The sequence below is a fragment of the Scomber japonicus genome, chromosome 8 (genome assembly GCF_027409825.1).
Source record: "Scomber japonicus isolate fScoJap1 chromosome 8, fScoJap1.pri, whole genome shotgun sequence".
Classification (NCBI taxonomy): Eukaryota; Metazoa; Chordata; class Actinopteri; order Scombriformes; family Scombridae; genus Scomber; species Scomber japonicus.
In genome coordinates this window covers 33,172,733-33,191,373 of record NC_070585.1, presented here as the reverse complement: position 1 = coordinate 33,191,373, position 18,641 = coordinate 33,172,733, and the positions used below count along the sequence as shown (strand labels likewise).

The window sequence follows — 18,641 nt, the reverse complement described above, 5'->3', positions numbered from 1 at the left end:
TTTGCGTGTTTGTCATGGTGGGTTTTTTGGCTTGCTTGTTTTGACTCCACCTTTTTTTTTAAGTCAGGATGTATGAGATCCAATGTACACCTCAACTTCCGACTCATCATCATCTCAGCAGGTGAAAGTCCAGTAGTTGACTGTGGAGTGATGCGATAGCTAAACAGAGCCCTATTTAACCTTGTCTCCAGTGTATCACCGCTGCTCTTTTTCATGAGTTCTTTAAAAGTCTGTACAGCCCTTTCTGCTAAGCCGTTAGATGAAGGGTGGTACGGTGCTGATGTGACATGTGTGATTCCATTCCGTGTCATGAACTCTTTGGTTTGTTCACTGACAAAACACTGTGCATTGTCAGACACAATCATTTCTGGAATACCATGTGTGCTGAAACTGTTTCTCAAGCAATTTAGTGTGTTTGCTGATGTAGCTGATGCTACTGGATACACATCTAACCACTTTGAGTGCGCATCCACAATGACTAAGAACATTTTATCCATAAAGGGACCTGCATAATCTATGTGGAGCCTCCTCCACGGCTTCTCAGGCCACTCCCAGGGGTGGAGTGGTGCACAAGCAGGTGCCTTTCTGTGTTCTTGGCATGTGGAGCATAACTTTACCTTATTCTCTATGTCATTGTCCATGTGTGGCCACCACATGTAACTTCGTGCCAGGCCTTTCATGCGGCTCATTCCCGGGTGTGACTGGTGTAACTGTTCCAACATAGGAGCTCGTCCCCTCTCCGGTATCACTATGCGGGCTCCCCACAACACACAGCCATCTTGTACACTCAGCTCATGTTGTCTTTGTCGATAATGTACAAAGTCTCTGTCCTGATTCTTTGGCCATCCTCTCAGTACATACTCACGTACTCGTGAGAGTATAGGATCCTTATCTGTCCATTTTTTTAGTTGCTCTGAAGTCATCAGTGGTGGATGCTCCTGATCCAACATTAACACATGTTCCTCTGGTGCTGGAACACTTGGTGTATCAGGTAGTGGGAGACGGCTAAGAGCGTCAGCGTTACCATTATTTTTACCTGCTCTATACATGATAACATACTCATATGCTCTTAACAGCACAGCCCATCTCATTATCCTCTGGGATGCCATCTGTGGCACCGCTTTCATCTCATGGAATAAGCCTAGCAAGGGCTTGTGATCTGTATAAATCACAAATTTCCTTCCATATAGATACTTGTGAAAGTACTGTACTCCAAAAATGACAGCTAGTCCCTCTTTATCGAGCTGGGAGTAATTCTTTTCTGCCGCTGAAAGTGTGCGTGATGCAAACCCTATAGGTTTCTCTGCTCCATCTGACATGCGGTGAGCCAGCACTGCTCCAACTCCATATGGAGAAGCGTCACAGCACAGTATCAGTTCTTTTTGTTCATCATAGTGCACTAACACACTGCTCGATTGCAAAAGCTCTTTTGACTGCTTGAAAGCTTTATTTTGCTCGAGTCCCCAAGACCACAGTTCATCCTTCCTCAACAGTTTGTGCATAGGTGCCAGTAATGTTGACAGATTTGGCAGGAATTTATTGTAGAAGTTCAACAGTCCCAAATAAGCTTTTAGCTCCGTTACTGATGTAGGAGTGGGAGCTTCCTGAACTGCTTTCACTTTTGCTGGCAATGGATGCAACCCTGTCTTGTCCACTCGATGTCCTAAGAATGTCACTTCTTTCTCCATAAACTCACACTTGCTCCTTTTTAAGCGAAGTCCTGCATCCTCCAGTCGCTGTAGTACTTGATCCAGTGTTTGCAGGTGATCTTTACTATCTTTTCCTGTCAGAATGATGTCGTCCAAATACACTGCCACATTTGCCAATCCCTGCAGCACACCCTCCATAGTACGCTGAAAGATGGCTGGACTGGAGCTCACCCCAAAAGGTAACCTTGTATATGTGAACAGTCCCTTATGTGTGTTCACTGTGACATATTTTCGTGATTCCTCATCCAGTACTATTTGCTGATATGCATGGCTCATGTCTAACTTGGTATATGTCTCTCCTCCAGTTAAACAGGCTATCATGTCCTCCATTCTTGGAATGGGGTACTGCTCAATAGGTGACACTTTGTTTACGGTGAGTTTATAGTCACCACAAATTCTCGCTCTGGCATCTGGTTTTAAGACTGGTACAATGGGTGCAGCCCATTCTGAGAACTTCACTGGCTCTATGATTTTCTCATGTAAGAGCCTCTCTATCTCTTGCTCGACTTTCTTTTTCATTGCAAAAGGTACTGACCTTGGCTTGTAGAAACAGGGTGTGGCATCACTAGCTACATGTATTTTTGCAGTGAAGCCTTTTAACATCCCTAGCTCTGCTTTGAACACTGCTTCATGCCTTGAAAGTACTTCCTGTAGATTGTTTTCTCTGTCCTCTATCTTGTGTACAGGTTGCCAGTCCACTTTGAGAGCTTTAAGCCAACCTCGTCCCAGTAGACTTGTCCCTGAACCTTTGACAACCACCACTGCTAACATCTTAGCAATGCCTTCGTGTTCAACTTTGACCTTTGTCGCTCCTAATACGGGCACTTTATGGCCACCGTATGTTCTCAGTTTTATCCTGCACTTGGCTAGTCTAGGTTTGTCACCCTCACTGAATAGTTTGTATAATGCTCCCTTCGACATAATGGTGTACCCACAGCCAGTATCTACCTCATAGGTTACATTTTTCCCGTTTACTTGTAATACTTTTTTTATGGGCTCTTCTCTGGGGATGATTATCTCTTCATTTATGTTGTACATGGTCAATGCCCTATCCTTAATGTGATATATAGTGGCAACATCCTCACTATCACTATCACTTCCTTCCTCTTGCATGAAATTAGCCCTTTTTCCTTGCCTGCCTTTATCCCCTTTAAAGTGCTTAGCCTTTTCCTTTCCCCCTATTGTCATCCTGCAGGCCCTCTTTATGTGTCCCACTTTACCACAACCGTGGCACTTTTCATTGGCAAACCTGCAGTCCTTAGCCAGATGGTTGTCACCTCCACATCTGTAGCACTTCTTCATGTCCTGCTGACGTTTTGAACGCGTGTCATTCACTTTGTTGACAGAGCCCGCCGCACGGCTCCATTTGCCCTGCTCCTTCATGCCATGTAAATCCACAATGTCTCTGTTTGCCGCCTCCATGGCCTGCGCAAACTTGAGGGCTTTGTCAAAAGTCAAACCATCCTCCGACAGCAGCCTCCGCTGAATCCTGTCGTCATTTATGCCGCACACAAGACGGTCTCTCAGCATCACCGTCAAAGATTCCCCATAGTTACAGTCCTGCGCTAGCTTCCTTAGCTCTGCCACATAGTCACCCACAGTCTCGTCAGACTTTCTGTTTCGTGTATTAAACTTCCATCGTTGCATAATTTCACTAGGTTTAGGGTGAAAATGATTTCTCAACAGCCTTACCAGGTCACTGTAAGACTTATCTCCGGGTTTGTCGGGGCTGAGCAGGTTTCTCATCAGTGCATATGTCTGCGCGCCTACTCCACTCAGCAGCACAGCTCGTTTCTTTTCTTCATTGTCGATGTCATTTGCCACGAAGAAATGGTCCAGAATCTCACAGTACTCTTCCCAAGTCTGTGACTTGCAATCAAAAGGTGACACCGACCCCACCGTGGCAGCCATGTTTTTTTCTTACAGAGAGCGCCCAGCTTTCTTCACGCCGTCGGCACAACGTCTGTAGTTCACGGTCGGACTGTTAGCACTAGCCTAGCTTCAGGTCACTTGCTAACTCAGCCAGCACCGCGCCCATAGTCATAACTCGCCGTTTCACTTCAGGCTTTTATCCTCGTCGCCATATGTGATATCGTCGGATATCAATTAATAGAAGTGCAACATATACTTCGTTGAGCTGACTTTATTTGCAGGACCCATCAAGGGATAGTACATGACCAACGTGTTAGTAGCGTCTTCTCTTGCATACACACAGACTGCCTAATCAGGAGATACTCTAGCCAGGTGCGCCCCCTATAGGTATTCAACTGCAACCGAACAATAGTCACTCTACAACAGTTTTCATGGCAAAAACTGTATAATCAGCAGTGTTAATTAATTAAATAATTAATATAAGTTAATAGTCAACTCTGGCTGCCACTTAGTCTTAAATTCACTTGGAATTGACATAAAGCTGTAAATTCCTCCTCATGTACATTACGAGGCCATCTAGTGGACTGATAGTAGAACAACAGCAGCTGATCGCACGGCCCGGGTAACTTTTATACTCTGACAAACTATTTTATATGAATAAAAGCCTAAGTTGTATCTGTGTTTTTACGAGCCAAGCAATACTAGTCACCACACATCTTCACTCACTCTCACCAACTGCTGACGATAATAAACTCCCACTGAGTGCTGCATTTTGATTTGAAATTAGTGTGCATTGTTTATCAACTAAGTCGTTAGCGTCGCGAGCTAACAGCGGGTAGCCTACCTGCCAAACCGCTGGCTGCATCACCTACGAAAAGTCAATATCCGATTTTTTTTTTTTTTTTTTTTTACAAATAAACAGGCAACACAAAATGAGCAAACTACTCCAGCTTCCACTGTGGCCTCAACAACAGACCCGGAGCGTCCATCTCCACCACGGACTCCAACGACCTGCCAAGCCGTGGCTAGCTGCTCTCCTCCGGCTTCAAGCCAAGCTACCGAGAGCCACTGTACAAGTGAGTGCTGCAGTGTTGACTTGTGAAGATAATGACTTGTGATGTTGATTTAGATTCAAGGCCGCAAGATGAGTTTTGGTTGTGGACTGGACTGGATGCACTTTGTTGTTTGCTATAGTTTCATCTGTGCGTTTATGTGTAAATAGTGTGACACAACTGCTTGCAGTGGAAATCAAGGAATCGCAGTGGCCACACAGAGAGCTGCTGAGGCTCTCTGACACCACTGGATCTCATTATTTCAAACATGTTCCTTTCTTTTTAAGCCTAAATGTCCTCATATTCATGTTGTAAATGTGAGTGAAGCAAACAGCTCCTCCTCTGACAGAATGTGAGTCCGTGAGTGAACAGCAGGTGGCAGCAGACACCCAATACTTCAGTTTCACACAGTTGATCTGTTCAGAGGTAGAGAAATAAAACACCTCCTGTACATTAATAAAAGTAGTAAAACTACCATGAAATACTCCTTTACAAATAAAGGTCCTGCATTCAAAATATATGTTTCATGATGATGTGTGTATTTCAGTATCTTTATGTTATTACATTATTCGATGTAGCTGTTTCTCTCCTTGTTGTTTTGGAAACTTTCATAATATACATGATGAAGGATGGTATTAAAACATGCTGCTGTTCTGTGAAAATAAGTAGATAGACAATATAGACTAAATCTATGTGATACGGATTAATACAGTGTATTCATGTTTGGCTTTAACTGTTCTAGGTTCTTTATTCCAAAGGTCAACGTTGTGAATGCATCTTATTTATTCTAGGTGCACTTATGGTGCAAGGTGAATTCAGATTTGAGACTTAATATGAATCATCTGACACTTGAAGCATACTGGTTTCATGCTTGTTCTTCCCACCCCATTATTAATTTAATCCTTAGTCCTCAGATTGATGAAATCGTAACCAGCAGGTTCCATCATGTTTGTATCAGCAGGATTAAACTGATCGGATTGGTATTTGTCCAAAATTGGGTTAATTGGTTCTGTGATTGAGGTGATGTTGTTGCGGACTTAATTGATGTTTAGATAGAATATATAATGAATAGATGTTTCCAATATTTAGTCTATCTTATTTTGGGAGAGAAATGTATTACAACACATGGACAATGTAAAGCAATCCAGTAGAGTTCAAAAGGCCAGCGGCACTTGAACTATTCTGCCTATTCTGACTATTATAATTATATTATACTTGTTTCTGTTGGCTAAAATGAACCTTTACTAAATACTGCATTCACCAAACAATTAACATAATTTCTCACTGGAAATCTGGTTGCAGTGTTGGGCTTACATTTAATCAAGTAGTTTCCACCAGTTAATGTGTCCATATTGTTAATCATTAACCCTTTATAATGACATGGTTTAATAGTTGTGAAAGGACACAATGACACACCTGTATTATACACTGTGCTGAGACATTATAGGTGTTGAACATAATTAATGAGCAAATGTAATTGGGCAGTTTTTTGTAGATAAACATCATGGAATGCTGCTCTCTCCCATTGTTAAGGCAGACCAACCTGCCTTTTCATAGCTCGACAGCTTTATTGTTATTATATATGACATATAATGCAATTACAGGTGCCAGGTGATATTTTTTCCACATGGACCGTGAAAGTGAGTTTAGTATCCAGCCAGAGTCCCAGGTATTTATAACAATCAAATAATTCAGTAACTGAACCTTGAAGGGTTTTGATGTGTGTGGTGGGCTGGATACTCTTAGGTAACCTGACAATGGAGAAACATTAACATTTCACTCAGTTCTTGTTTCAGCTTTACTGGGTGAAACTATTTCTGACAGAGAACAGAGTGTTCATAGATAAACAGAACATGTTCTCTCACATCAAAAGGATTGTGCTATGAAATAAAAGCTCAATCCACAGTAAAAGCTGAAGTAGAGATTAGATGAGTCACAACTGGATCCTGAGAACAGCCCAGGCTGAGACTAGTTCAACCAGTCAGCACACTGACACACACACACACACACACACACACACACACACACACACACACACACACACACACACACACACACACACATATTAAGCTGTGTCACTTCACCTGAGGAAAATTTTAAGTGAAGCTTGTTTTCGGGCACATTTCTACTCAAAGAGCTGCAGACTGATGACGTTCATGACAAAAAGTTCAGTAAGTGGAGCTGTGATTGATTTTTTTCTTGTCTTTGAGTTATTTTCATTTCATTTTAAATATATTGAAAAACTTGTATGCATTATTGACACTTTCATATAGCCTTTTTTTGTCATGTGATTGCCTTTTCACACTTGTTTGCTAGAAAGATAAATAGTTCGGCAAACTCACGAGACTTAGCTGAGTTCATGTAACATTCAGTTACAAATTTATTGCTAAGAGTTTTGAGTAAGGTTCTTCAGGTTGATCTTGCACTTTGATTTGATATATTTCTGCTATTAACTGTAACTCTTAAATGGTACACAGTCGTTGAAACTTTTTTTGTAAAAAGAGAGGTTTCAGCAGTAGTTGTGTTAAGCTGCATTGTCATATTTGTAATGTTTTCAAAGCCAGTGAATACATAACAACAAACAACAATAACCAAAAAAACGTTATCATTGTCATTTCTTAGAATTCTTATTTTAAGAATAGTCCTGTCTTAAAATAAGTAAAACAATCTTGTGCCTTTGCTTGAATAATTTGTAATCTATTGCCTTACCTTGTTACTGGTTAAATACAGCTTGATATTAACTGGAAAAACTTATTAAGAAAAAGTGAGATATATTTTCTTAAAATAAGACATACTTTCTTATGTAAAAAAAAAAAAAAAAAAAAAACTTGACAAGATTATTTTTCTATTTAGACAAACAATACGTAATTTTCTTGAAACAAGTATTTTTTACTTTCTTAGATATCATTTTTTCCACGTTTTCAGTCTGTACAGGATCACACACAGCTGATGGTATTCAGTATCAAAGAAGTTGTACATCATCAACACTCATCAATGTCTCATTAAAGTCACTAGGTGTCACTGTTTATTCCTTTGGTTTATTTATCCTGATTTGTGGAAAATACTTCATTTTGGAGGTTTTATGTCATTGGTTTCAGTGTCTGTTTAAATATACATTGAAATATTTGTTTATATATTGATCTCACTATGGTATTATTATAATTACTGCAACCATTGCTATTAATTTGTTTGGCACTATTTTGTAACATTGCTAGTCACCTTTGTATTTTCTCTCAACTTCATCAACTTTATGATCCAAGATGTCTGTCTGTAAATGAGTGTTGAAAGTGTATTTGTAAATGATGATCATGTCTGAATAAAATGTGTAAACCTATTCAGAGTGTCCCCCACCTCCCACTCAACGTCAGCTGATACTGGCTAAAGCTTCCCTGTGACCCTCTAGGGAATAAGCGGTATAGAAAATGGATGAATGCTATGTTCCTATTTTATTCTTTTAAATTTGTATTTAAATAACTCATAGATTTTGTATTTCTCCACCACAATTAATTCCTGGCAGTGTGGAGGACATTTTGAAACATTGAGTCCTTCATTGACCTGTTCATTCATTCTAAAAAGTAGGATTGGACAATTACATTGACAAATAGAAAAAAGAAACATTTGAATAATTATACATCATTTATGAACCTACCCACAATCTGTAAGAATTAAGGAAACTCAGTCCGTGGTAGAGATGAGATACTATCAAAATATCTCTGTTGCATAGCGTCACAAATATGTATGAGAGACAGACAAGAGGAGGATCCAAATGCAGACACTGAAAACAGATTAGTAGAATTAAACAACAGCAACAAGCTTACAGGTTGGTAATGGAGATCAGTCCAAAACAGGCAAAAACGTACAAAGGGGCAGGCAGGCAAGTAATGAAGAGGTAGAAGGTCAAAATCATAGGAAAAGACACATTGAGGATTCAGAGCTGCTTGAATGTTAATGTCCATGGAAACAACTTTGACAAACTGGCATAAAATGGAAGATTAAATTCGATTAAATTCAGTTTTATCCAAATCACAACAAATGTTATATCAAGGCACTTTTCACATGGAGCAGTTCTAGACTGTACTCTTTAAGACCAAACATTCCCCAGCAGCAGTTGGTGACAGTGACAAGGAAAAACTGTAGGTGCGCGGGCATCTACCTTGACTGGTTGGGTTGGAGAGAGAAAGAAAGGAAGGAAGGAGAGAGAGAGAGAGAGAGAGAGAGAGCGAATCATAGAATGATCATTGGATCATAGTGTTGTTGTTTTTTTACCAGAGGATTCCCATAAGATCCTCAGGTGACAGTACTTCTTATTGTCAAATTTGCTTTATTGATATTACCATATGATTGTTTTTTCATACCTAACAAAAAACCTCACTAAGGTCACTGACATTAAGGCATCAGGTGAATCCAAAGGTTACAGATGAACTAGATCAGGGGTGTCAACATGCGGCCCGTGGGCCAGATCCGGCCCGCCGAGGGGTCTAATCCGACCCACTTTCCTTATTCCTCCCTTCCTTCCTTCCTTCCTGTCTTCTTTTTCTTCCTTCCTTCTTTCCTTACATCTGTCCTTCCTTCCTTCCTTCCTTCCTTCCTTCCTTCCTTCCTTCTTTCCTTCCTTCCTTCCTGTCTTCTTTTTCTTCCTTACTTCTTTTTCTTCCTTACTTCTTTCCTTCCATCTGTCCTTCCTTCCTTCCTTCTTTCCGTCCTTCCTTCCATCTGTCTTCTTTTTCTTCCTTACTTCTTTCCTTCCATCTGTCCTTTTTTCATGTCTTCTTTTTCTTCCTCGTTTTCTTTCTTTCTTTCTTTCTTTCTTTTTTCTTTCTTCCTTCCTTCCTGTCTTCTTTTTCTTCCTTCCTTCTTTCCTTCCATCTGTCCTTCTTTCATGTCTTCTTTTTCTTCCTAGTTTTCTTTCTTTCTTTTTTCTTTCTTTCTTTCTTTCCTTCCTTCCTTCCGTCTTTCATTCCTGTATTCTCTTCCTTCGCCTTCTTTTCCTTCCTTCCTTCCTTCCTTCCTTCCTTCCTTCCTTCCTTCCTTCGATCTGTCCTTTTTCCCTTTCTTCCTTCCATCTTTCCTTCCTTCCGTCTTTCCTTCCTTCCTTCCATCTTTTTAATGATCCGGCCCACGTGAGATTAAATTGGGCAGTATTTGGCCCTTGAATGAAAATGAGTTTGACACCCATGAACTAGATGATGTATTCGGTAAGATTAGGTTACTTAGGTCACATTGCTCACATGTATGTCAAAATTACAACCTTTTTTTAATTTTTAATTGAGATTTTTTTTTTACAAAGCCGTCATGGAATGAAGGCCAGTGCCACTGGTTGACCTGTAGGATATGATGGCCTTATTTTTCCATACACTTCCACATTTGCACGCTTTCAAATCCATTAATTCTCAATTTTGACGTCAACACAGATGACAATGATCTTTGTCGCAGTAACACTTGATCCTGAACACAGCTCAACCAGTCAGACGGCATACTGACACACACAAAGTAGCGTCACTTCACCTGAGGAAAACCAGAGTTGAACCGAAGCTCGTTTTGTGCACAGATCAGAGACCCTCACACTGGTGAAGATCATGAGAAAAAGTTCAGTAAGTGGAGTTCTGGTTGATTTTTCTCAGTCTTTGAGATCTCTTCACAGACAGTGTGACTGGTTGAGGGTTGGGTTAGGGTTAGTCTGCTTGGGAAAGTTTCTGGTTGTTGTTGGGTAAATATGCTATCTGTGTGAGCCGTATACAGAAAAATCCCGTAAAACTATTGTACATTATATTTGGGGATTATTATTCCAACACACTGATGAGTAAGTAGCATTTTTCTGTAGTAGTTGGTGAAGGTGGAGCTAATTTTATTTATCATTTGGTAAATAATAATATACATTGTATGAGATAATGACATGTTTATATGTAAATGTGGCGAATACTCAAGTGAAGTACAAGAACCTGAAACTGAAATAATACTATAAATAATACATGTATATATGTAAATGTACTTCCCCCACTGTGAATAACAGGCTCAGCAGACTTTCTGTAAGAACGAGGAAACTCAGTCAGTACTAGAAATGAGATACTATCAGTATTATATCTCTGCTGCAGAGCGTCACAAGTATGTATGTAGGACAGACAGGAGGAGGACCCAAATGCAGATAACAAAAACAGACCAGTAGAATGAAAAGAGATTAAATACTCAAAATCCAAAGAAACTGAAACAAGAAAAAATACAAATGGAGCAGGTTATAAAGAGGCAGAAGGTTGAGATCAAACAGCAAGAAGCAGGATCAGGATACAGAACTATAAATGTGACTTGAGTTAAAGGAGATATGATTCATCTAAATATATGTATCTAAAATGTTTGTATGTTACAATGCACATTTTCTCAGACCTTCTGTTTATGTGAAACTAAGAGAAACATAAATTAAACTTTTCTATAAGTTCATACTTAGACAGTTTCCACATTGTGGTACTTTGATCTGCAGTGTGCAGAAGCCTGAAGGGCAAGTGACATTTCTTTTTCTTCTGGAGACAACAGACAATACCAGTCAGACTGTAAAGTGTGTAAACTCAGCCTTGCATGGCATAAAAAAAGAAAGGATCACATAATGTGTGTATCTGAGTCTATTTAGAGTGTATTTAGTATTGAAGTGAATGAGCTGCTTTCCTCCAGTCAGAGCTCCGTGTGTTTGTGACTGAGAGGAATGAAGAGAAATAATATGTTGTTGTGTTTGTGTGAAGGTGTTTCTCTGCTATGGATCAGTGTGAGGACAGAGAGGAGGGAGTCCCTCCCTCTAAAAGCTCTCTGTGTGGGGAACATGACAGCCAGACCAAAGCTCAGAGGTGAGATGAGGATCTCTAACTGTCCATCACTGTTCTCCACTCACATCACTCCACCATCATTATTCAGACTCAAACATCTGTGCGTGTTGTTTTGAAGCCCAGAGGAGCAGCACAGACCAGGCTCTGCTGGACCTGAACCCAGCTGTGTGTCCATGAAGAGTGATTGTTCGAAGGATTTGTTAATTGCTTTTAAAGAGGGACATCCATCTGCTGAACCTACAGTTTTTAAGACTAGACAACCTGCTGGTGGAAGGTAAGAATGTAAAGCTGCACAGACTGAACAGACTTTTAATTTCTGTCCAACATGCACATTTATCAGAGCTGTTGTTGTTTCAGGATCCAGCAGCAGAGACCAGAATTTCCTGGATCTGAATCCAGCTGTGTGTCCTTTAAGAGCGACCGGTCAAATGACTTTTTCCTTGATTTTAAAGAGGGACATCCATCTGCTGAACCTACAGTTTTTAAGACTAGACAACCTGCTGGTGGAAGGTAAGAATGTAAAGCTGCACAGACTGAACAGACTTTTAATTTCTGTCCAACATGCACATTTATCAGAGCTGTTGTTGTTTCAGGATCCAGCAGCAGAGACCAGAATTTCCTGGATCTGAATCCAGCTGTGTGTCCTTTAAGAGCGACCGGTCAAATGACTTTTTCCTTGATTTTAAAGGAGGACATCCATCAGCTGATCAGATGTAAGCTGTAATTGATAGTAAACGTGTTGCACGATGTGTTATCTGACCACGTCAGTGAAAAGCCTGCCGTCATAGAGAGGGAGGAGATGTGATCATCATTTAAATATGGAGATAACAGATCACATGTTCTCACAGTCTCTCCTGGAATACATTCATAGAGTTACTGACTGATTTTGAAATAAAGACGTAGGTAGCCTATTTAATCAGACTTTCAAGAATCACGGGCCAACAAAACGCAAACAGACACAGTAAATGGGTTAAAGGAATTTTCCTAACCTTCAAACAGTTAAGACAGTGGCAAACGAAAAAATGCAATTAAAAAAAGGAAGAATTATAAAACTATCAACTGGTTTAAAACCTCAAATAATAGTCTAAAATATCACTAAAATGTTCAAAGTAAATGTTCGCAGTCTCACTTCCAGGCTTGGGGAATAATGGACTACACGTAAAGCATCGACGGTGACTGATGTTCTGTGTTCACCTTAACATCTACACAGATCAGCTGTTACACACAGACTCAGGTGTAGATGGTTGGATTGTTTAAAATAAAGCAGAACTGAGAACTTATAGATGAACCCTGAGCTCCAACACAGCTGTCAGGACATCTAACTCTGACTGAAGATTGACACTTTCTGAACAAACTTATATCTCCATCCCAACTGCAAGAAACTTCTGCCCATATTATTTACTGGAGGGACTTTATATGAACACACATTTGCCCTGGTGTTATAGCCATGTTGTCTGTCAAGTATTGAGGATCAAAGCCATTGATAATGTTGAACATATGATGCAGCTTCTGTTGCTCTACTCTGAGCTGTACTGGCAGCAGTCCTACACTTCTGAATTAATCACAACCAACACGAGTTAAAGAGGAAACATTTAATAATTACTAAATAATGTTATTGTGCATCAACTGTTTTTTGTGCTAAATTTAGATGTCAAAACACTGAACGAACCAATCAGAACAGGCAGAGTCAAACTGATGCTGTACCAATGAGGACATGAGATGTTTGTTAACAGAAAAGTCAAAAAGATGGTTCGTCTGTGAAACAGGAACTGAACTGAAATGTGTTAAGCAGTGAAAGATTCACAGGGCAGTGCCTGGCCCAATATTATTCCTAAATATGAGAAAAAATATATTTAAAATTTCACTTTCACTACAGAAGATTTTCAGTGTATTTATTCTTGACGTCTTTGTTCCAAACAGGATTGACTCAGTTTAAGCCAAATGTATTGAAAGCTTGTTATCTATGAGCCACTCTCTTACACTTTGTGATTCATTACTAAGAGTTGTTAATTTCACTGACATCATTCCAAATTACTAGTAATGCAGAATCATCAGCATACAGCAGCAGCTTGCATGCCACATCAGCTGTCGTATCATCTATATACATAAGAAATAAAAGAAGCCCTAAAATAAATCTGTGTAGCACCCTACATGTAATATCCTGGTTCTGATATAACCTCTTCAACATCACAGACTTTATTTCTTCCTATAATGTAAGAAATAAATCATTTTACAGCAGTATGTTCAAACACCATGCACTGCTACTTTGACAACAGTACTGAATGATTCACTGTGTCGACAGCTTTCTGCTAGTCAGCATAATTTCCTCAATCAAGGTTTTGACGAATTAAATGAAATACATGGATAAGACAGGTGTCAGTAGAGTTTGCTGCTGTAAAGCCAGACAGAAGCTCATACAACAAATTGTATTTGACTAAATACTTAACCTGCTCAAACACAAGACGTTCAAACACCTCAGACATGACATGACATGACATGACACCTGCCTACTTTCTCACTTACTCACACCTGAATGTAATTTTCATACTGGGAGCTGCCCAGCTCAACCAGTCTCATACAAGCAGACACTGAGCAGCTCCACTTGACCAGCTGGAGGTTGTAGCTGCCTTGCTCCAGGGCACTTCAGCAGTGTACAGTGAGCGAGGGAGAGCTGTATGGAGGTTTGTTCAGAACTACACACAGACTGAGCTGTTGATTCTCAGTGGGATCAGCAGGACCAGTTGAGTTTTACCACTACAGGGAGTCATCTGATGCTCTGTTCACATCCAAATATCACTTGGTGGACCTTTAGCATGTGTTTGTCTCTGTGTGGACAGACATAATGTGAGCCCATTCTTCATGATTCCTCCACAGAGTGGACCAGGAGAGCTCAGAGGTTCCCAGTGGTCAGGCTGCCCAGCAGCATCAAACACACCTGGACTCCATATTTATGGTCTGCACATGTATAACAACTACTTTTACATCTATTCTGTTCACAATCATCTCCATACTGCACTTTGATTGTATCATTCATATAGTATTCTGTTCCAGCTGCTGGAGGAGAACATCGTCACTTTTGTGAAGAATGAGTTGAAGAAGATGCAGAAGGTTCTGAGTCCAGATTACCCAGAATGCTTAGAGAATCAGAGGGAGGATGAGGAGGCATTGGACTGTGAGGAGGAAAAGCAGAGGAGGAGCAGCACAGATGCATTTCTGAAGATCACACTGCACTTCCTGAAGAGAATGAAACAGGAGAAGCTGGCTGACCATCTGCAGAGAAGTAAGAGGATTTCTATAAAGATTTTAAAATGCTGGATAAATGAGACATTTACTGATGTCTCAAGGGATGGAGGAAAATCTGTTTATATTATCTTTTTGTGTTTGTTCATTCAGGAACTCCTACTGGCAGGTGTCGACGTAAACTCAAGTCTAACCTGCAGAAGAAGTTCCAGTGTCTGTTTGAGGGCATCGCTAAAGCAGGAAATCCAACCCTTCTGAATGAGATCTACACACCGCTCTACATCACAGAGGGAGGGACTGCAGAGGTCAATGATGAACATGAGGTCAGACAGATTGAAACAGCATCCTGGAAACCAGACAGAGCAGAAACAACAATCAGACAAGAAGACATCTTTAAAGCCTCACCTGGAAGAGATGAACCAATCAGAACAGTGATGACAAAGGGAGTGGCTGGCATTGGGAAAACAGTCTTAACACAGAAGTTCACTCTGGACTGGGCTGAGGACAAAGCCAACAAGGACATACACTTCACATTTCCATTCACTTTCAGAGAGCTGAATGTGCTGAAAGGGAAAAAGTACAGCTTGGTGGAACTTGTTCATCACTTCTTTACTGAAACCAAAGAAGCAGGAATCTGCAGATTTGAAAAGTTCCAGGTTGTGTTCATCTTTGACGGTCTGGATGAGTGTCGACTTCCTCTGGACTTCCACAACAATGAGATCCTGACTGATGTTACAGAGTCCACCTCAGTGGATGTGCTGCTGACAAACCTCATCAGGGGGAAACTGCTTCCCTCTGCTCATGTCTGGATAACCACACGACCTGCAGCAGCCAATCAGATCCCTCCTGAGTTTGTCGGCATGGTGACAGAGGTCAGAGGGTTCACTGACCCACAGAAGGAGGAGTACTTCAGGAAGAGATTCAGAGATCAGAAACAGGCCAGCACCATCATCTCCCACATCAAGACATCACGAAGCCTCCACATCATGTGCCACATCCCAGTCTTCTGCTGGATCAGTGCTACAGTTCTGGAGGATGTGTTGAAAAGCAGAGAGGAAGGAAAGCTGCCCAAGACTCTGACTGAGATGTACATCCATTTCCTGGTGGTTCAGACCAAACTGAAGAATATCAAGTATGATGGAGGAGCTGAGACGGATCCACACTGGAGTCCAGAGAGTGTGAAGATGATTGAGTTTCTGGGAAAACTGGCTTTTGAGCAGCTGCAGAAAGGCAACCTGATCTTCTATGAATCAGACCTGACAGAGTGTGGTATCGATATCAGAGCAGCCTCAGTGTGCTCAGGAGTGTTCACACAGGTCTTTAAAGAGGAGAGAGGGCTGCACCAGGACAAGGTGTTCTGCTTCGTCCATCTGAGCGTTCAGGAGTTTCTGGCTGCTCTTCATGTCCATCTGACATTCGTCAAATCTGGAGTCAATCTGCTGGAAGAACAAACAACATCCCAGAAGTCTGAAACAAGAAAAGATGAAACTTCAGACGAAAGTAATTTCTACCAGAGTGCTGTGGACAAAGCATTGCAGAGTCCAAATGGACACCTGGACTTGTTCCTCCGCTTCCTCCTGGGTCTTTCACTGCAGACCAATCAGAGTCTTCTACAAGGTCTGCTGATACAGACAGGAAGTAGCTCACAGACCAATCAGCAAACAGTCGAGTACATCAAGAAGAAGATCAATGAGAATCTGTCTGCAGAGAGAAGCATCAATCTGTTCCACTGTCTGAATGAACTGAATGATCGTTCTCTAGTGGAGGAGATCCAACGGTACCTGAGTTCAGGACGTCTCTCCACAGATGAACTGTCTCCAGCTCAGTGGTCAGCTCTGGGCTTCATCTTACTGTCATCAGAAAAAGATCTGGATGTGTTTGACCTGAAGAAATACTCTGCTTCAGAGGATGCTCTTCTGAGGCTGCTGCCAGTGGTCAAAGCCTCCAACAAAGCTCTGTAAGTACACAGATAGTTATAGATGTATTTATTGATTAAAATTAAAATGTATTAAAATGTCAAGGAGACTTTTTAAGATGGAAGAAAAATAATGACTTCATGACTAATCAATATTTTTCCAAATGTATTCTTCAGGTTGACTGGCTGTAACCTATCAGAGAGAAGCTGTGCAGCTCTGTCCTCAGTTCTCAGCTCCCAGTCCTCTAGTCTGAGAGATCTGGACCTGAGTAATAACAACCTGCAGGATTCAGGACTGAAGCAGCTGTCTACTGGACTGAAAAGTTCATGTTGTACACTGGAAACTCTCGGGTCAGGATTCATCAAGCTATTCAACTGATTATCATTTAATCTTTGATTTATATGAATAGATCATCATCATCAGTAGACATCTTGACATTTTCTTTAATCAAATTATTCTCACTGTGTGTTTTGACCGGTTTAGACGCTGTGAACAACTTTCTATTCATATATATTTATTAGTTTTGTTCTGTCTCTGCTCGCTGTTTGAACCTGATGTGACAACCTGGGTTGACAGTGATGTTTAGTCACCATGGTGATATGACCCTTCATCTCAGCTATTGTGTGGATAACCACCATTTAATTCTTCTTTTGTTTCAAACTATTAAAATTCTGGTTGAGTACTGGAACTGAATGAATTTTTTACTATTATTTACAAATTGTTTAGTCCTTATGTAGCTGAGATTTCTGTTCTTTATTCAGCATCTGAGATGGAGTCGTGTAACTTTGTGAAGTGTTCAAGGTTTGATTCTCATACAAACTGTTGTCAGACTCTGTCACCTGCAGCTCTTTATCTAATCAGCTCACTTAGATTTTTTTAGCAGTGAAGAGTTAGCAGTCGCTAACATCATGTTGACTAAGGTTACAGGGAGGGCGGAGCTGGAACTGTCTCACAATAAAAGCTTTATAGTGGTTGGACATTTGAATTGAGAATTAGTGACTGAGAATATTAAGTTTAACTTAAGTTAAGTTTAACAGAAACACATTGGTGATGACAGTAATAAATACACAAGTCCTGCAGTGATCTCAGATCATGTAATGTGTGTTGTTTTGTGTGTGTTCAGTCTGTCAGGATGTCTGATCACAGAGGAAGGCTGTGCTTCTCTGGCCTCAGCTCTGAGCTACAACCCCTCCCATCTGAGAGAGCTGGACCTGAGCTACAATCATCCAGGAGACTCAGGAGAGAAGCTGCTGACAGCTCGACTGGAGGATCCAAAGTGGGGACTGGATACTCTCAGGTATGAACAGAGATATGGAGATTTTTTCCTATTTTTATTAAAGAGCGTCGTACATCAATTTGAGAGCATAGTTCACATGAGCGCCTGTACTTTTACTGTAATTGCTGCATAAAATATGATAGGAGTTGCATAGTGTCCCCTGTCAGTGTGCAGGAAGAGAAAACAACAACAGAAAACAACGGGGACTAAACTACACCCTAAATAATGATTTAAATTACAGTCAACACAGGGATAGTAGACACAAAAACAAAAAGAAAACCAACCAACATAATATTACACTAAACTTGAACACAAATTATTTCAATTTAATTAAATTGTCTTTTTTGGATGGGTGTCGCTTTAACAAACATGTCACATGTGTTGGACACTGGGTTGCATCAATGGATGTAACTAGTATTTTAACAGTCAACAAGGTTTAGTGAACTTGGTTTTTCATGTTATTTCAGTTAAGACAAAGGAACATCTGATAACAAGAAATGATTAGGATATTATATTTTAAATCCAGTCAAGAAACAATCATTGTAATTTCATTTAATAAATGAGCTAATTTCTTCAACTGTCTGTGTTGAAAAAAAAACTCAATCATTTTATAACAACAAATTATTAATTGATTAAATTAAAATTTAACTCCTGTGTTGTGTCATAGAGAAAAGTGTGTGAAGAGGAACTGCTTCCAGTCCTCCATCATGAGTTCAGAGGTTCTGGTTCAGAGATTATGTACATTATAAAGAGGTTAGGTGGTTCAG

The 18,641-nt window shown here is 40.4% G+C and overlaps 1 protein-coding gene across 1 annotated transcript in view; it reads left to right on the top strand.

Moving 5' to 3' along the window:
• LOC128362857 (uncharacterized) overlaps nucleotides 1–18,641 on the top strand; it is an 85,526-nt gene that overhangs the window by 36,684 nt on the left and 30,201 nt on the right. Inside the window, exons 5-8 of the mRNA XM_053323710.1 lie at nucleotides 14,494–14,722; nucleotides 14,836–16,639; nucleotides 16,775–16,948; nucleotides 17,722–17,895. Of these exons, the coding sequence (XP_053179685.1) occupies nucleotides 14,494–14,722; nucleotides 14,836–16,639; nucleotides 16,775–16,948; nucleotides 17,722–17,895 (2,381 nt within the window). The remainder of the gene's footprint in view (nucleotides 1–14,493; nucleotides 14,723–14,835; nucleotides 16,640–16,774; nucleotides 16,949–17,721; nucleotides 17,896–18,641) is intronic.